This window comes from Platichthys flesus, chromosome 16 (assembly GCF_949316205.1).
Source record: "Platichthys flesus chromosome 16, fPlaFle2.1, whole genome shotgun sequence".
NCBI classification, from domain to species: domain Eukaryota; kingdom Metazoa; phylum Chordata; class Actinopteri; order Pleuronectiformes; family Pleuronectidae; genus Platichthys; species Platichthys flesus.
The window spans coordinates 7,664,598-7,685,402 of NC_084960.1; the positions used below are offsets into that span (position 1 = coordinate 7,664,598).

General features: G+C 43.5%; 1 protein-coding gene across 3 annotated transcripts in view; it reads right to left on the minus strand.

Moving 5' to 3' along the window:
• The window catches only part of cep112 (centrosomal protein 112), a 97,616-nt gene that overhangs the window by 8,348 nt on the left and 68,463 nt on the right, over positions 1 to 20,805 (minus strand). For 2 of the 3 annotated variants that reach the window (XM_062408744.1, XM_062408745.1), the window contains exons 22-24: positions 18,002 to 18,064; positions 13,184 to 13,333; positions 697 to 786 (exon numbers count right to left, since the gene is read on the minus strand). In XM_062408744.1, coding sequence (XP_062264728.1) covers positions 697 to 786; positions 13,184 to 13,333; positions 18,002 to 18,064 — 303 coding nt within the window. The remainder of the gene's footprint in view (positions 1 to 696; positions 787 to 13,183; positions 13,334 to 18,001; positions 18,065 to 20,805) is intronic. The other variant, XM_062408746.1, reaches the window with a different exon arrangement.

The following is a 20,805-nucleotide window of genomic DNA, read 5'->3' on the forward strand; positions in this document are numbered from 1 at the left end:
GTGTACATACCAGGGTACAAAGAAGAGCCTCCTGTGTGAGCGTAGTCATTAGTGCTTTCTTCTCCGTGTGTGTCAAGGTCAAAACAGAGCCTGATTACAGGGCATTCTGGAGAGCCATGGGGAGTGTGTGTGCATACAGAGGGTTCCCTCTGAACACAGGCGGTGGTGGCATTCCTGGCCCTAGGCGCTGGCTCTTGAAGCCAAATCTCAAGGAATTTGGGAAATGTGCGAGGGGTTATATCTCTGGCTCTGAACAGGAGAATGAGATATGGCAGAGTGATGAGGGGAGGGAAGGAACGTAGATGAAGAATCTATTTTGTTTGTATTTTGTGGCCCCCTGGAGGGTCTAGTCAGGACAGCAACTAAGGGGTGAGGGGCGAGGGACATGAGGGGGAGCAAAGATGTTGAAGAGTTCAGTTAAGGTATTCGAGAATCCCCAAAAAAGGAAACCAGAATTAATCAGAAAAATTCCTATAGATGTTTTGTGCGAGCGAGCGAGAAGCAAAAAGAAGTGTGACGAAAAGGCTGAGGGCAGCGGATGGAAAGAAGTTCATGTTCGGCAAGCGGGAGTGATGCAACGCTAATGGTGAGCAGCAAATGAGTTTGAGTGAGAGGCAGTCAGCCTCTCTTGCACATGCCTGACAACCATGAAAAAGAGAGTGGGAGATGGAGGGGGGAACAGAGTGAGCGTATTACCTTCTCTTCAGTCTCCAGCTCTTTGCTAAGCAGCTTCTTCTCGGAGCAGTGCAGCTGCCTCTGAAGACTTTCCACCTTTTCCTGCAGAGCCTGGGGAAAGGGAGAGAGAGGCAGTGCTGTCAGCTGACTGACGGGGAAAAAAGTAACTTGAGATCTGTGTAGTGTGATTGACCCAAAGTGGAATACACACATCGACAGTTTCATTTGCACAGGGAAGACACACAGGCTGACTCGGAATGAGAGACTGATCCAAAGCATTCAATAAAAAAACAAGATAAGCCATTCGAGACACAAAGAGATGTCAGGGAGCAGAGATGCAGCCTCTGATTAGTTATCATGTGTTCAAGGGCTAATAATGAAATCATGATAGAAATTACTGGGCAGCGTCCCTCATTAGGATCAAACTTATTTCTAGACAGGGACACACAAAAAGAGTTTCTGACTCGTGGAATTAATAAAAACTCTCTTGGCTTTTGTGAAGAAGCATTTGTGAAAGGATCATCATTTCTGTGAAGGCAATTTAAAAGACATATTGTATCATTTAGTGGATAAGGACCCTTCTCTATATGGCCCACTATCTCGGTTGATTAAACTTCCAGCTAAGGTGGCAATAGAAAACGTAGCTTTACGAGAATCCGGCAAGAAAGAAGAAAAACAAAAGAAAGTGCACTTTAGGTTTGAGTGAGTGGGAGAGTGTGTGTGTGTGTGTGTATGGCAGTTTTTCCCTTTCTGCCCGTAAGTGATAGCAGTGGAAAGAAAGGAGCAGTTCCTGTCTGTGACACAGAACCAGATGTTTTGGGTGCACATGTGGACACTTCGTTTTTGGTTAGTCTGCATGAAAAACAGAGTGATATATGCACGCACGCATGCACGCACGCACACACGCACACACACCCCTTATCATACAAAATAGACATTCAGTCAAACTTCCACACACGCAACCACCATCAAGCATGAGGGCCACTGTCTAGCATCAATATCCTCAGTGTTCCTCCCCAATGGAGTTGATTGAGGAGTCCAGGTGTTGCCTTGTTGATTCTCAGAGCTGAAGGAAACCCAGTCCAGGTGACAGCCATGACCGCCTGATCTACAACCCACTGCACTGACTTAAATCACACACTGAGCGTTAGGCTTCAGGGCCAGGATGAACTTCAGGGTTGCAAGAGCCTCGGACTAAAAAAGGAAGGAAGCGGCTACAGCAAAAGAAAACTGTGGAAACTGTTGCGGACAGTTGGACGGTCAGGAGATATAGAGCTCGATACAGTAGATCGTACATTATATTTCTCCTTTTTTGACATGTAATGATTTTTCTTTTAATAATTTCTAACCTCCGCATTGCACCTCGAGATGAATCAACCACCCGAACTGCACTGACACAGGTAAACTTTTTTCCATCGCAGTGATGGATTTCTCTATCAACACATATAACTGGACTGTTGTGATTCGGGAGCGCAGCGAGGTCAGTTTCAGATCTGCAACATGAAAGGCAGCTGGTCTCCAGCATGCTGATCCTATTAATCAGGCTATTTCTCAGGCAGTCACGATCCTATTACAGCCCACATCTCCATCCAGTGCGCCCTGTTGCCTTCGATTTCATCATTTCATTTTGTTTATTGGTGAATCAAAGGCTCGACAACCCTCAAAATGCACTTGTTGTGGAGCTCGCACCATTTACGCACATTTACAGATTGTAGTGGTCAAGGCGTGTGAGAGTGAGGTTTTTTCATTCTTTTTTATTTGTTTGGATCAAATGTCTTAGAGGCTTCAACCAGCTCGTTCACTTTGAATGGGGGTGACGATATGAATGTCCAAACTGTGATTCTGTTGCGTCACAATGCTGGTGCTGTGTACGGCAGAGGTTATGCAGAGATCAAATGTTCATGCTGCAAATGAAATGTGTACATTGCGAAAGAGCTCGGCAGCTGGCTAACCTGGTTTATGGCTACCTGGTTGTTGATTGTATTTCCTGTTTACTTCTCTTCACAATTGCATGGGACGTTAGCATGAAAGTTGACTTGGATGATAGCAGACATGTTTACAAGGACACCTATATTTTGATATTAACCTGAGAAATACTTTGCCATGTTAATAGTATTTTCTGACCTTAGCTGCACTATATAGACATGTTTACAGCAGAATCACATTATAACGTCCTATTAGAGTTTTCACTAATTTGCAGCATCGACATACGGCTGTTACCAACTGCTTGAAGACACGACTCTACTTGACTCTAAGTTCCAGTGTAAACAAGTAGAAAGATGAGATATTGACATGAATTACGATCAACCTGTACATGTAAACAGGAAAATGAATGGAATAGCAACTCATGTACATAACATAATCAAAATAATGTCTTTCAGAAGGTCTACAGTAGGAATATTGCTGTCCATGTTAATGTAGTCAGCACCACAGAATGTGATCTACAGACTGTAAAGCTTGGATGTTGGGTTTATTGAATAAAAATCATAGACCAATAAGCACAACAACATTACACTGATGATACAGATTATTTCTTGTTGAGCGTCTATGGAATATATAGTGGGCCTTTCCATCGGTTACTTACTTGTACCCTAATGTCATCTATTCTGTTAGGCAGCAGCACAGCTAATGAAGAAGATGAGAGACCCCTGCAAACCAACCCTGACTTTCTAAACCGCCGCTTCTGATTCACTGCATTGTGACACAGCCTTTCTGGACCAGGTCTTCTGGGAAGCGAGGCTGACTTGGTGTGCCTCACCACTGACGTGTTTCTCTCTTTCATGTGGGTTCTGTATCTGATGTGCTTAAAACAACTCTGAGGAAAGAAGTTCAGCACTTGTCACTTCATTAATAGGAATATATTGGATGATTCTTCTGAGGAATAGACGCTGTTGATGAGTCAGAAAGGACCACGAAATATTTAGTCATTATCGCTGTCTGGCATGGTGGTCACATTACATGATATTTAGGGCTGGGCTTATATGCACACAGCAATAGATATGAGTCTGACAGACAAATGTGAATTAAAAAATAAAAGACACTGCAGACAGGTGCTAACATCTGTCCAGTGCAAAACTGGGGGCAAACATCTCAAACGATAATTAATCTGCACATTTATATCGCTTTCAGAGGTAATTTTAAAAATAGCTTATAGGTGAATATAAGTATGGACACTTACCATTTTCTAAGTCCAACTTCCTGACTGCCTCAGATGAACACTTACATACACACAAAATCCAGGATGTTTCTATAGCATTGAGTGTGTAAAGGTGTGTGAAGGATTGTGTATATGGGGATAAAGCTTAAGTGTTTCCAGATGCTAAGGGTGATATGGTCTTTATCAGCCGTGAAGACTGGGATCATTGAGAATGGGCGAGGAGGAGGGGGACATCAGATTTCCTTAGGGACAGATGGGGAGAGGGGAGAGAATGAAAGAGAAAAGCTGCATGAGGGAGAAAAACCTTCACAAAATGGAAAGACAAAGGCCTCTGAAGATGAGACAGAAATATGACAATATCAGAAAAAAGAGAAGAGAAAGTTCAGAAATAACCGAGTGAGCAACAGCAAGATACTGATGAGGAGGAGGAGGAGGGTGACATGAAGGAGAAAGAAAACACATGGCAAGAGTGAAGAGATGGGGGCAGCAGTGCACCTCTGCTACACAGTCCCACAGTCGTGAGCTTCAAGGCCCCTCTCACCTCTCCATCAGCAATGTGCCTTTCATTCCAAAGTTTTGCTCAAAGGATTAGGGAGGCACACGCGCACACAAGCACCAACAAACACAACGCTCAGAGCGTTCCATGCAGGTATAGGCATGCATTAATATTAACAGCAAAAGTTCTAAAAATGTGAGTGCTACACTCAGTCAAATGAGTGTGCGATTCTAGTGTTGTATGCACACAAACACACACACACACACACACATAGGCACAGAGACACACCAATCCCTGAGTCATCTTTCCTGGGTGGTCCTTGTGCTCAGATAAGGGAAGCATGTTTCCCTAGGGTGAAGTTAAAGCAACAGAGGGCAGGAAAAAAGCAAAGAAGGAAGGAGGGAGGGAAGAGTGGGAGGAGGAAAAAAGGCCAGGGGCCTCTTTAAACTTGGTGTTTTGTTAGGAGCCGAGCTGCTCTTCATGTGCGGCGGGGCCTTCTATTTGCAGCGTGCTGTCAGAAGTTTCTCCCAAAGTCTGGATTAAAGAGATCCTCTAATGACACTGAGGCTGGACGACTTCAGACAGCAGAAAAAACCTCACACTGCACCGCCTCCAGCCAAGGACACACATGCACCCACACACTGACAAGCAAAGGGCTAAGAACCGATACATACACATGGTGCACAAAGCACATAGACATATAAGCAAAGACACAGTACGCGGACTGTGCCCCCACACACACCAGCTTTAGTAGAACAAGGCAGAATGTGTATGTACTCCACTGATCTAATAGTAAATAATAAAGGAGGTGCTAACCTCAAGGAGAGATGGATGGCCAGAGAGATGAGCACAGACTCTCTTTTATCTGCACTTTTATCAAAGGATTGTGGGAAAGGTAAAAAAGTGAGTGTAAGAGAAGCTGGAGGAGGAGGAGGAGGAGGAGGAGGAGGAGGAGGAGGAGGAGGAGAGAGGTCTCCCTCCTGAGGTGTTAGAGAAGAGAAACTTTTGCTTTTGCTTTGCTGTCTGTCTGTCAGTGTGTAGGAATAAAAAGACGTGCTTTAGCAAGTCGACCAGGACAGCCCCTGTGAAAGATATCACTGATATTGGTATGAACTGACTTGCTTTCAGCACTTTGATGCTTTTCAGCCCTTTTCCCAGAGTTGAGTCCAAACTGAAAGTGGAAGATACTGCGATGTAGTTTACCTCCTGTGAATGGCAAATAGAACAGTAATCCTGTCTGTTGCAGTGTGTGCACACATGGCGGCACAGTAACGGAGGAACCTTCGCTAGTACTCATGAAAATAGTAAGAAGTCAATTGCTGCAGTAATGAAGACATGTTGCAACTGAGCTATGCCCACAGGGGGAACACACTGTTCTCTATCTTTCCGACTCTGTCTCTTTCAGCTGCTGAGACCTAAAGTAGAAAGAGAATAGGAAACAACTCTGTAATGTGCACCATATGCCGAGTGCATGTGTTTACGTGAGGGCTTACATACATATATTCTGTGTATCAAATAGAATATCGTTTAATTGATGCTAAGTTTAGCTAAGTTGCAACTCTTGACAGAGTTGACAAAGATACAAAAGATCACGTTTTTCATCCAACATCGAATGTTCAGATAAACATTCACATAAGTTGCTACAGATACGATGAGCAGGCAACAGTATATGTCTATAAAAAACTTTAGCTGAGATTATTTGACAAAATAAGACGAAGTTAGTTTTCCATACTGTTGACAAAAGCCTTACTGTAGTTTAAATAAATCAAATCAAAAAGGTGGTTCTGATTTCAAGTAAAACGGTGGATATTATTCATAGACTTTATATTGAGATGGATGACAGGACTTCTCCCCAAAAGTGTAGCTGAGGTGTCTCAATCGCCCCCTGATGGCTGGCTGCAGTATAGGTCATTAACCACCTCCACCATGTTAGCAGATGGGACATGTGCCAAACTTAAAAGTCAAAGCACACGACAAAATTCTTTTTTACGAAGATTATTATTGTTATTTTAAGTAGTTCTTATCACGCTGATGTTCAAATTTGGTTTCAAATAGTTATTTGATGCTATAAAAACAGGTGGGAAACATCATGATTGATGGCTGATACTGACTCGCACATGTATTGGCGGACCTTGATACCGTGGCTCTTTCCCCCTGTCGCTGCACCACAGACTCTGGTTGTAAATGTGCAAGACGGCAGTGCTCGTACCCAAAATATGTTTGGGTTAATTTCTATATGGTGGGAGGAAGAGGAGACACGTCGTCCATCTTTACATACAGCCTAGGATATTAACAGAATAACTATCACTGTCTGATTGTGAATGAGCTACTTGGAGTGCTGAACATGATGAGAACTGCTACCCAACCCTACACAGATTATGTGGATTAGTTGTCCAACTGTATTAAAACTAGATATTTTTTACTTTCTATGGGATTCTTCAAACAGGGCAGAAGGACATATAAGGCAATTAGGTGGCTTGTGGTTTAATGAGTAATTTCCGTTTGTTGTCCTTGAATGGAGTCTGTCCTCTATGAGCTGTTCTACTTCCCACGTTCCCTCGTAGCATCCTGGAATGTTATCTCTCTCCTGCTTCCACCTCCTCTGATATGTGGATCAAACACTGCCGGGAATCAGCCCACAGCCGGAAAAGTCATCAATCAGCCAACACAATGCAAACACAATACACGCAAGCCTCCGCACTCAAATATTTACGTGGACATGAAGGCATATGGGTGCTTATACAGACACATGAAGACAATACGAGATAAAGAGAGAGGGGGATCTTTACCTTCACACATACTTATACAGATACTAAGGCTACATCCGTACTATTACATTTTCATTTAAAGAAATGCATTAACTCTGCTACCACACATAGTGTTTGGAGCCACTTAAATGGAGAAGTTTGAAAATGGAGTATGGACAGGTATTAAAACTAAATGCTAGCATGGACAGATATCGTTTTATTAAAAAAAACACAATTTTAAAATAAAAATATAGCAGTATGGATGCAGCCTAAATTACATAATTGTTAATATAAAAGACAAAACAGGCCTGAAATTAAAGTTGGAGCACAGTCTTAATGACAACCCCTCAATCACTCTAAGATTTATGAGCACCATGGCCACTCAAGTGTAGCCAGACTTCTACAAAATGCAGTTGGGGCATAGCTGAGCAACCACGCTGGGTTTGTACCATTACACTAGACTTCAAACTTTAGAATTCACACTAGTGAGAGCACACAATGGAAAAAATCCATTAACTGTGTGCTCAGTTTGGGTTCAAGACACTTAATTGGATGGAGACGGCATGTTAAGGAACGTCTGAAAGCTGCACTAAGCAAATTAAGTAACTAACTAAACAACTTCTTTACATCTTAGGGTTTTTGTACAAATTGTTCACTTACACATTGAGCAAATATACAAATACAATACAAAGCATCAAAGGCACGGTAATGTTATCCTCTCTTCTTAACACTTTGTAAAAGTCCATTAATAAATCTGCTAACAGCTATTTGAAGTACTTTAGCCAAATATATTTGAATTGTTAATGCTCAGTGTCGTCATCGTTCGAGGGGGAAGTGAAGTAACAGAGCTTTTCCTTCACTCAACAACAATGGCATAAGTGCTCTTTAGCAAGGCACCAAGACAACTGACCGAAAGAGTTTAGCAGTAATATGCTTCCATATTCCATGAAGCCTTGAGAAACATTTCTTGATATACCTAAAAAAGTAGTCCTCACGGACAGAATAAAAAGAAGGTGACGGAAACACAGATGGCTTAACATCAATAAACAAATGCTAGTTCAAGGTTGACATGAAGAACGTGGACACGTGTTGTAGGACATGAACAGACCCACGAAAAAAGAGGACAAACATACACACAACGATTGAAGCAACTCTTTGCCTCTGCAGCAGAGGGTATCCAGCACACCTGTTCTTGATCCACTGCTGCCATTCCTTCCCACAGGCAAAGTCATCCTTTCAACCCCCTCAGAAACTAATGCATATATAACTACAGAACTACAGACAAACTGCAGCTGCTACAACTCAGGCCTGTTGAATGCGTGCAGGTTTGTGTGGCTGTGTGTGCGCTCTCTGGAAACTTGTCCCTTGTTACTGGTTCGCATGCATAAAAGCAAAGCATCCAGATCCCATGGACGACATCTAAATGTGACAAACGTATACACCCCACATTGTACTGTGCAAAAAAACCAGTGCAGCATGTATTCACTCTGATCCTCAAACAGAGCAAGACAATGGTCACTGTGGTCACTGTTGCATTATGTAATGTGTCTGCTGTCACTTCACCCAGAGGACACTGCAACAGGACCTTCCCTTTAACTAGCACCAGAAGTTACTGCGGGATGGCCACAGATCCAAGGTGTGTAACGCCTGTCTGTCCGTCTATGCTTGTGTGTGTGAGTGCATGTGTGTGAAAACACAGGGTATGTGTGGGTGTTTGTAGAGACAAGGGCACTAACTCAAAGCCATGTTTGTGGGCGAATTTGAGGGACAGAAAGATACAGATAAATACTTAGTGAGGGGATAATATGAGAGAATGTAGGCCCATGTATAAGAATGAGACATGAACAATATGTTAAAGGTGTGTGTGCGTGCGCACTTGTGAGTGCTTGCATGGCAACATTCTGCAGGCAGAGACAGGAAGCACTGCTGTGGGGAGCAGGAACAGCGGTGCTGATCAAAGCCCAGGCGGGTGACACTATGGGCGGAGTGCCATTGTTTATTCACCAGCCACCTCTCCCTTTTGGCAGGGTGAGGTGAGCATGTGTGCTTGTGACTGTGTGTGTGGAGACAGACAGAGTTTGAGACAGAAAGAGTTGGAAGATACCGACTTCTAGAGTGTGTGTGTGTGTGAGAGAGAGAGAGAGAGAAAGAGAGAGAGAGACACGTGTGTGTGTGTGTGTGTGTGTGTGTGTGTGTGTCTTCTCTCTTGGCAGGCTAATGTGGGCTTGAGGTCTGTCAGATTTGGCAGCTGCACATTTCAGGGAAGTGCACACGCACACTCATTCATGCAGCCTCGCACATCCAACATGCACATACTGACAAATATGCATCCATGCCTGTGCATATTGCTACACAAACACACACACCATGCTCTCAAGTAATTCCAATAACTTCACTATTAATCTCAAACCCTTGTGTCTCATCAAAGAAAAATAAAAAATCCATCCACAAATGGAGAAACTTGACAAGGTACTACATGTACAGAAAGAGATGACATCAGGAAGTGAACACTAACCCAACTGCTGGCTACGAACCAGCCCACTACACTGGCTTCCTCTATATTGGCTCCCATTTCCCTTATCTGATATGAATAGACTGGACAGATGAAAGCAAATACGATGCTTTCATCTGGCTTTCACCTTCCACGGTCCTTTGACACCGGCCCGCTTCCAATGCATTAAAGCTGCCCACTCGTGCATTGATAACTGTGCAGAGATAATTGGTAACCTAAATATAGCTGGATCAGAAATAGTGGCCCTCTAACGACTGTGACCACAGCTCCATAAGAGAGATCATTCATAAGAAACAAAGGCAGGAAGTAAGGTTAAACACTGGAGGGGGAGTTTTACCACAGAGTTCAAAGGGGCTTAAAGACAGAGATACCAGCTTGGGTTCAGAAAGTGCGTTCATAGAACATGCAGTTATTTGTTTCAGTTTTATATTAAATCCTAAATTGAGCTTTAGTTTCACATAAGGTCAAAACGACATGATATTTAGTCGATTTGATACTCAAGCAGGGCAGAGCAGAACAACATGCTCCCACACACGCCACACAAATATCCTACTCCACCTAAACATCACTTACACAGAAAAAACACCCAGATAATGAGCATACTTAACTGTACTACCGTTGTTCTAAAAAAAGGGGTTTATGAGATACAAAGGTCTCTGCAGTGAACAACCACATTTAAGAAGTCACAAGTACAGTAGAGCCACAGAAGGAGCTAAATTCAGGCTGGAAATTGCAGAACACGGCTGGTGAGGAGGAAAAAAACAAGAGAATCTGATTCGTTGCAGCATGCATTCAGAACAACTGTTTTGGGATTATCCCAATTCAAATGCGCTGCTAACTTTGATGTTATTTTCTTCCCCTCCCATTGTCTGAAGCCCCTCGCTCTCCTCATAATCCGAGCCCTTTGAAGTGAGCAGCATGGAAACAATGTCAGCAGGCGACACACTCCCTCTCATGGCCCACTGACAGCTCTCCGCCATCTCTGTCTTTCTTTCCTTTCTCTCTCTCTGCCCCTTTCTTCTCTCGTCCCTCTGTTTGACTCCATCTATTCTTTGTCTCTTCTCCCCGTCTTTTCTCTAATTGTTTACGATCTCAAACTTCTCCTTACGCCAACTCCATCTTGTTTCTTTATTTATTTTTCTGTCTCTTTATTTGCCGATTGACCAAACTTACCTTCCTCTCCCCCACTGATTCTCTTCTACCGCTCATGTCTGGCCTTTAATAGGCAATTCGAGCACTAATTGGACTCTCATTAGCGGGTGGCTAATACAGCAGGGATCACATTAATGAGGACACAGATAATGGAAACTGAAAGCTTCTGTCTGCTCCCAACACATACGCCGAGGCCTGTGTACTACAAGAGGGGAGCCAGTGTGCGTGTGTGTGTGTGCGTGTGTGTGTGTGTTGTGTCACGGTACAGTGAGATTACAAGCCACACAGCTACAATATGAGCATGTGAAGCCAAGAACAGCGTCTCCCTTAATGTGACAATCAGGAACCCTCTGGAGTAAACAAGGGATGAATTGTTGTGTAATGTGCCTTTAAGTGTACAGTGTGTAACCGCATAATAGAATAATGTTTTTGTCTTCCATTTAGATAGCAAACACTGACAAGGAATAAGTAACTACTGTTTCCATTGAAACAGGAATAAAGAATTCATTATAATAATTGCTCATGACTGAATGTCAGTTGATTTTTGTTTTGTAAAATTGCGTAACTGAAGTATAAAAAAGCAAACAGCTAGTCATCTGTAATGTGTGTGTTTAAAGTCCCAATGAAAATACATGTTTGAAGCTTTGTTGATCTTAATCTGAACATGGTGCAAGAATTAATGTGTCAGTTTATGAATAAAGTGGCTGTCAGACATGAACTCTGGAAAATGTAAAGAAACTGATGTCCTGACATTTTCCTGAGTTTTGACTTTCGCTTTTGAAGAACGCAGCAGGAGCCTGAGAAGAGCACACAGGAGGTGGGACATGAAGTATAAATTGGTAGTAACACGGGATATGATATTTCAGACAGTTCCTCTAGTTGTGAAGCAGAGCTCAGAATAGCTATTACTGAGCAAAACTGCCAGCTTTAGGAGAGAAGTCAGGTCTGAGTGTGTGTGTGTGTGTGTGTGTGTGTGTGTGTGTGTGTGTGTGTGTGTATGTGTGTGTGTGTGTGTAAGCTGCTAGGGCCTGGAGGGAGAGGAGATATGCAGGGAGGCTCACAAAAAACCTCACTACTTACTATATGAGGCAGCTGCAACCACAAACAGACAAGGGTGAGTTCGGAAACATGTCTTGATCTCAGACACAACAACTCTTTATTTAGTGAGCCACACCCAATCAACCGACACTGTGTCCCAGTGTGGTTGTTGGGGCAGAAGGCAGATTGAAAGATCCTGTGATTGTGAAAGAGGACTTTGCATGGCGGAGGAGAAAAGATTGGGGAAATGAATGAATCATCCACTTTTATTCGGCTGGAGTCTAAATTATTAAGCAGTGGCATTAGTCAAACGTTGTGATTTTTCATCAAAAAAGACATTTGCACTTTCAGCTTTACATATCATTACCTAAAATTATGCTATAGATGAATTCAAATTACATTAAAAGCAATAAACATGGATAAAATATAAAGTAGACGCTTAAAAAAGGAGCAGAGGGTAACATTGTATCTGTAAAAGGGAAGGACATTAATGATATAGAGAGGTTTTGACTTGAGAAGTGGGGGGAGGCAGACACAGCACAGGAGCAACTTTAAGACACCATAGAGTTTGCAACTAGCCATAAAAACGAAAGAGCGCATGCACAAACTACGACCTTGCTTTAACAAAAGAAAAAATGGCCGGTGTCTACTCCATAAAAGTCAAATCCAGACAAGAGTAGGGTTTACTGACACACCCCACCCCCTACAGTTTTTACGTGTAAAGGTTTTGGATTGACACCGCAGAGACCAGGGATAAAGGACAGGAGGTACATAAGACTGCCAAGAGATAAGAAAGACAGACAAAACACATGCCACCTTGTGGACTCCCCGAAGTGAAGTGTGGACGTTGCTAAAGGTACAAGTTTCAAACTGCTGCATTAGTCAGTCGTAAAGTGAAACGAATATGCAGTTGATCTAAAGCTTCTTTCAGACATGCACTGAAGTTTAAACACATTTTCTGTTGGGACTGTTTGTAAGGATGTAAGTTTCAGGTCTGTCATTTTCCGAAACAGTAAGAAAATGTCCAGAAGCTTCACGAGCAAGTGAGTGGGCGGGTAAATTATATTTCTAACATGCAAAAAACTTGAATAAATAAGTTTTTCTTATTCACACGTCTCACCAGATTGAGCCATTTGCTTCCACCTTTGGGCTTTTCCACAAAATCAACTCTGCTAAAACATGATGAGGTAAAAACTGACAAGACAGTAATATTGCTCTGGGCATCAAACCTAATACGTTTAGTAAAAATATCCACATTATGTGAAGAGGAGAAGCAGTTTTTTATACTCAGCCAGTCTATATAAGAGTGGAATATTGTAGCAGAATAATCTAGTTTCGCAAATCAGGATTGCTGATAGATGCAAGTGCTATCAAGTGAGTGTTCTCTTAAGTGTCTCTTCGCTGACCTTGTTGACCTGATCGGCTCGGTGAGTTATTGTCCTCCGCTCCTCATCCCATCGGGCGTTGGACCCCTCCAGCTTCCGCTCCATCGCCTGCTGCAGACGAACAGCCTCCTCCTTTGAGTCACATACAAGCGTCTGTAGCTCCGCGATGAGCTAAAGGTGAGAGGAACATGAATGTTTTTGATTTAAATTTTTAATTGATCCTCGTGTGTGTTGAGGATCGAGAACAACAGCCTTCCGGACTGTATATTGTTATGGGCAGTGGCTTATATTTTGTAACGTGTGATGCAGTCAAAATGAAACGAAAATCTGCTGCCAGATGCAGGTCAACTGGTGAGGTGTGTGACCAATGCAGGAATTCATGCTGTTTAAAGGGGAAAAAGATCATTTTCTACAGCTACAAGTTACAGATGTCACCGAAACACTAGATACTACAATACGATGGTTTTTAAACACCTCAGGCTACGGAAGAGAAGCCTCTGTGTTCCTTACTTCAGTTACTGCAGGACACTCAACTCAGACAGGTGTGTGGGACAAAAATAGGTTTGTTAGAAAAGATTGAAAAAGCGTTTTTTTTAGTGGAAGATTAAACCAAGTAAAGACCACGTGATTTCATCTCCCTGGGCAGGTCTCAATCTACCTGGGTGGGCTGTGAAACACTGTCATGGATTTGGATGGCAGTAACAACCTCCTTAAAACACTGCTTTTCCCCGAGTCTCATGTCTTTTTTGAGACGAGACAGAAGACACAGCGAGCTGAGAAAAAGAGAAAGGGGAGGCAAAAAAAAAAATAGACAGGAAGGAAAAAACAACTTCCTTTTTGAAGAGCAGAGTGACTTTGTGTTGGTGAACTTGCGGTGCACACTAAGATGAAAAGGAACTGCCTCAGCTTTGAAATCCTCCAGTCAAAATTAACATTCTATTTAAGCCACTGTCAGGGAAAGGCAGAGGAAAGATGAGAGACAGTAAAAGAGAGAGGGAGAGGAAGGCGGAGAGGGGGAGAGAAGAAGGGGGTGTAGGGGTGCTGCTGCTAGCTTTGGGCTGGATAGATAATTGTTTACTGCGTTCAAACGCTGGAGGACTAGCCCTGCTGGAAACTGCACGTTGTGTGGGAGTATGGGAGTTAGGGTGGTGCGGGTCGACTAGAGAGAGTGAGAGGGACAGAGTGAGAGAGTGAGAGGGCGAGAGAGAGGGAGAGAGAGATTAGGCTTATTTTGTCAGTGGGAAAGCCACATGAAAAGAACAAATGGCACATTATTATGGGAACATCATTTCTGGGCATAATAATTACTTTGCAATATGGAGTCCCTCCATCTGCTGGTCTTCGGCCACGGGGCGGTGGTGGCACTCTCAACTACACAACTCAGCTGCCTGTGTTGTGATTCCTGTGTACACACCACTACACCTTTCTCTGTGTGATCGCCAGCCAGGCCTTTTAAGTCACTAATGGTCCGGTGAGACTTGTCTATTTTCCCAGCCTGCTAGCATATCTGTTTAGGGCTAAAGGCTGCCTTACTTCTCCATGAACCTGAGCCTAAGCACAACACAGAGGTGGGGGAAATTTCTCGATTCTTAGATTCGTTGCAAGAGAAGAAGAAAATATCCAGACTTTAGTGCATGTCTGAAAGCAGCTCTGGTCTCAGTTTGCTTCTTGTCTATTCTTTGCTCTCACACACAGTATTTTAACACAGCCGAATTCTGCGTTTCTCATCCATGTTTTCTGTAGTAGGGGAGAGTGACTGAAACGCGGCCCATTATGACGACATGTTCACCAGCACTTACTTTCGAGCCATGTCCGACATGCTGCTCTGCTAAAATACAGATTATATAACCGCGACATCCGATTAAAAGACCATACACAGAAGTTGAAGACAACAGCTGTTCAGTGATTTCATCTATATGTACAAGTAAAACGATCACTCGGAGGGAAAGCTGGAGGCAGCAGAATATCTTTTATATTTTGTCTTGTCACACAGCCCTCAACCTCCATCTGTCTAACAAACTGCTGCTCAGCCACTTACTCAACAAGAGTAGACACAGATTTGTGTGGCTCGCTTCCTGCGGAAAGGAGCTAACGTTTGTCGATAATTCTGTAAGATTTGACCGCAGATGCTAAATTGAGTCAGTGAATGCAGACGATCCTCATCCCCATGGCATGATGGAAAGAACAACAGCCAATGGGTCATCCCTCACCGTATTGAATAAGTCTGGATTATAGCAACTTTAACATTGATCAATAAAGATAATAACCCTTATTTGAACAGTGATGGCAATATAATACATTATAAGGACTGAGTTTGTATCAAAAGGATTAGTTCCTGTAACCGGTTGGGTGAAAAGATGCCTAAGCGACATGTAAACACTGTAGAACTAAATAACCAGTGTTGCGCTGAAATAAACAAGGTGTTTTTGCATATTGAGTGAACTTCAACCTTTTTTCCCCCAGAACATGGTCCTTCTCATGCACTGTGCCTCCCGTGACAAATGCCTTCCAACTCCCACCTACTCCCACGAGGACGGTCGGGGATAAAGTAATGATCTCCCACCAGCACCACTGCTACCACCCACTGTACCCTGATCATTAAATGGGGAAAGAGAGCAGCCCTGTTCAGTTCACAGGTCACCCAGGAGGACCACTCACAGCTAGATGCTTAACACAGAGGATTGGATTGAGAGACACTAATTAGGAGAGCCTGTGTGTGTGTGTGTGTGTGTGTGTGTGTGTGTGTGTGTGTGTGTGTGTGTGTGTGTGTGTGAATAAGAGAGGCAGTGGAAGAGAGACAAAGCAAAGAGGTAAGTGCAAGTGAGAGGGATGTGTGTGTGCATGCACGTAAACATATACCCTTACGTGGGGCGTCTCCAGTCCCCTCAGGATAATGTATGGCATGGTATGTTTTTAATTGGGCTATTAGCCATGCAGTTGAGCTCAAGAGCGATGCCCCCTGTCAGACACTGAGGGGTTAACAACTGGGGTTAGCCTTTGAGGTTCAGAGGCCTCTTGTTTACATTTGACTGAGTTGCCCCAAGGGGTAGGCAACAAAGGTCCCTCCATTCCACCTTTACCTTTTAAAACAAAACCCTCCAAGTCCATGACATATAACCTGCATTAATCACACATATTAATATGCTTGCACAAAAACCAACACCTCCAGCATCAGCCTCTGTATAACAACCCACTTCACCAGAGGTGTTGAATTCTGCACACAGAGACTTTTCTTTAATGTCAGAGAGTGTTGTTTGTTGAGCCTGTGCCAGCTTTCTGTCCCTAAACAGGGAGTGTAGGATTAGTCACTTGTTGCTGTCTGTGGCGGCGCACCGCACTGGGCAAAGCGGGCAAACATGGCTGAACTTTCACACAGCGTTCAACTTCCTTTGAAGTCAAAGCATTGTGTAACCTAATAAGCTACCGTTTTCTCACAACATCTGCGCGTCAACCCCGCTTTCAACTCCGCGCCTCTGCCAGCCAACCCAAAAAATGGGGGGATTTAAAGAGAAGAAAGAAAGAAAAACAACAAAGCCCCCTCTTTGGGTAACGAGGTGCAGTTAGGGCCAAATGATTGTGATATTTTAATCTGCTAGAAGACAACTCTTTTCTTTTATATTGTAAACACTACTCCGGGTGTTTTGGATCCTTTAAACCGACAAGGTTAGAGCCACCTGAACTTTTGAGACCCAGTGTGTCTCCTGGTTGGAAGTTATGTTCCTGGTTGGAGTGAAGAAATAATGTTAAACATATGGCCCTCGAACAGAAATATTTGAAAGTGTGGCCGGGCGATGCACTGACAGGAAGAAGTTGTAGAGGCAGTTGATAGAGAATGAAGGGATGGAGAAAACAAACAAATGTTTGCAAGTGTGAGAAATATAATTAGGTTTCTTTTGAGGTGCATTGACACTTTGGCTTCAAGATGTTGCACAGGCTAATTGTGCAGGATCAGTAGCTCCAATCATCACTGATCCAAACAGCTAAAGTGATCACACAGAGAGGCGAGCTACTGGAGATTTTAAGTATTGCTAATAGTAAAGTAAATTCTCCTTTAGACTAATTCTTCTCCAAGTTGCTAGCATAGCTTTTCCCAGTGCAAACTTCCCATTATCACGGATGTTAATTAATCCATGACATGGACGGTTGATAAACGACACACTGATCAAGTCTGAAGCGATTCCATGGACAAAATTATACAGTCGATGATAAATCACTTCCATTATTGGAGATATTGATGTTTGAACAGATGGAACAAATAAATGCAGATGCATCAATGTGGATGCATCATCAGCACTCAGAATTCTAACAGCTCACTATTACAGTGCAAGTAGGCACTACAAAATGAACAGTGCAAGGTAGAGCAAGCAATGTGTGGATTCTAAAGTTGCATCCATTGATTCTTGGTCACTTGGGGACTATTAACTGATTCAGGACACTAGGAAACACCGGCAGGTATTTCGAGTTGTGTTTCAACTTACGAATGTAAGGTTAATATTTGCTGACTATTGGCGATCTTTTTGATATCGCACAGGTATTGGATTAATTGTTGATATGAAAATATGGATTCGTGCAGCTTTAAGAACAAAAAAGGGAAAATCATAAAAAACCTCATGCCAGATATGGGGAGTGTGTGTCCACGTTCTTGTGCAAATGTGAGATGCTGCATATCTGCTTCAGGGTAAAAGGCAGGGTAACTTGTGTGTGTGTGTCTTTTCATGTGTGCTTCTTCACATTTCCCATCAGTACATTTGTGCACATTTTCAAACTGTCCCGTGGAAAAGGTAGAATTTAAAATGAAAGAGGGTGGGGGAAAAAGGTAGAAAGGAGAAAATTGATTACCTGGGCAGACTTGGTGAGCCTCTGACTGTACTCCTTCTCAATCTGCTTCAACCTGCTGTTGGTCTGCAACAAGAAGGGAGAGGAAGGTGTGAGGAACAGATATGCAGACAGACGGATAGACACACACAAAGAGGGCGAGTTGTGAAATTGAATCTTCTGTTAGGAAATGCACAGACACATCACCTTCCCAATCTGCCCATGCCTGCTTGCACATACAGGCATGTGCACCCACACACACACACTCACAATGACCTCTGCCTCTTGGCAGGGTCCCTGTGGCCCCTTGGCATATCGCCAGTCCCAAGGCTCATGTGTGCCAGCAGGCCGCGACAGGCATGGTGCACACTGGGCACCACCCTATGGTCTGATGCCCTGCCAACAATTCATCACTTAACAAGAAGGGGGGCAGGGGGAATTAAAACTTTGCTGCCAATTAGCTAAAGGGAGAAAAAAAGAGGTGTTCGGGAGAAGCTGGGAGACAACACAGTGAAGACAGAGGAGAAGTGAGTGGAGATTGTTGTTAAGTGTTTATTGGGGACCGCTCATCTCTTTGTTTTGTGTTGTTTCTCTTTGGGAAAGTAGCCAGCTGGAAGCAAAGACCGCGAGTTTCTCATACCAGATCAATCTCCTTTCAGCCGACTGTGTTGTAATGCCAGAGTTTCAATGAGGGGCTGAATGGTGGAGTGAGATAATTAGGTGTGAAGTGCTGGAATTTGATGGTGATGTCAATGGATACACAAGGTCCAAAAACTATTGTTGAGTTTCGGCAACATTCAGCAAGGGGTGGAGCCTGGGTAGAGCGTGCAGGAGACATCATGTTTAATTTCTACTGTGGAAAGCACAGTGTTTTTGTTTACAGCTAATTGATACTGGTGCCTAAAGCTCTTGAATCTCGTTGCTTTTTTCCCATTATGACATCTTTGTCTGCGTCTTCCATGTGTACAGCACATATTTTTATACTTTTATTCTACATCTGTTGCGTATTAGGGCCGGCAGAAAAAGTTCTGGAAAATGTCTCTGGATGCATCTTTAGAAACTTGGCAAATGTGTGATATGATAAGCAATGAAGTTCAACGTTTTCTATTCCATTCTAGTAAATTTCTGTCCACAAACAAATTACTATAAAGATTTGACACAATCAATGCAGAGCTTTTTTTTTTAAACTATATCAATATGCATAAAAGCTGATTTATACATAAAACACACATACAGACAGATCCATGCAGTCTGTACACCCAAGTACAAAGAGACACACACACACACACACACACACACACACACACACACACACACACACACACACGCACGCACGCACGCACGCACGCACGCACGCACGCACGCACGCACGCACGCACGCACGCACGCACGCACGCACGCACGCACGCACGCACGCACGCACGCACGCACGCACGCACGCACGCACGCACGCACGCACGCGCACACACGCACACACGCACACACGCACACACGCACACACGCACACACGCACACACGCACACATCTATCTTGTCCTGACAGCCGCTGACAGACTGACAACTCACTAACAAACACGGTTTCATTGAATACACCCCCGTAGCCATCAACACCTGAGCTTCGTTTGGACTCTGCACCCCCATTCAAACACTTCCTGACAAACACCGCCGTCCGCTCCGAGCGGACACACCTGTCACCACAGAAACACAGAGCCATCACCAAGGATACAGGCCTGTCTTCCTACGCCAGGACGCTTTGAGTGGCGGCCCGCTCGTCCCTAGGGGCCCTATAGCAGCTGATGAGAGAGGGAGAGACAAAGAAGGGTGTAGAAAAGGCAAGAGAAAGAACTGTGTGTGAGAGAGGAGCGCAAATGGAGCCTTCGATGTTTCTTCTTTACAGCTGACACGTTTGTTCCCTTTAATGCTGTAGGACTGCTCAGTTTTGGCGAGAGCCTAGCTTAAGTGACACTGGGACAGTTAGTGTTTAGTATAGTGAGCTAAGCCTGCACTGTCTGGATTTGGCTAATTTTCTTCAAAAAAACACCCAAAACAGCATGGCACTATTAGAGGCACCATTCTTTTGATTTGATGTTATCTATGTAATTGATATTTCCAAATAAAAGCAATGTGGCTCTGTAGTGAAAATCAGCATCCTCTCTGCGTCTGACTGTGGAGTAATGAGGTGTGTGTGACTCTCTACTGTATATGACTGAGTTCACATGTGAGTGTATTCCTGGAAACATATGGCCATATTGACATGCAGGCATGTTCAGATGTTTCATAAAAACATAAAGAGCTTGCTACTAGCCTATTCCTTTTACCGACAGTCACTCAGGGGAATTTGGCAGGAAGCGTTTTACATCATCCATTATAGAGCTCAACAATCTAAAAACACATTAAAATGGCTGGATATTGATGAAGATATGGATGGTACAAGGAAGGAAAACAGCCAAACAAGGCTGTGAAAAATACAAAGGCAAAAATTGGAGATAAATTAAAAGCCCAGCCATAAGTGTGTGTCAGTGCGAGTGTGTGTATGTGTGTGTGTGAGCATTTTCAAAGAGACTACCTGTGCCCTGCCAAAGGCATTTTCATGCTGAAGGCACTTTGAGGCTGTATCAGGCTCTTCAATCGCCTCTTAATCCTAGCAGTGTGGAGTGCGGCTGCTTTGAAGTGTGTGTGTATGTGTTTCTGCATGTGTACAGGGTTTGCGTGTGTGTCTGTGTGTGTGTGTTTAAGAGAGTGGAAGTGAATCTGAAGGCAAGGCATGCACCGCTTACCAGAACTTAATTAATAATCTACAGTGGGAATCAGGCCAAACACACACAATCT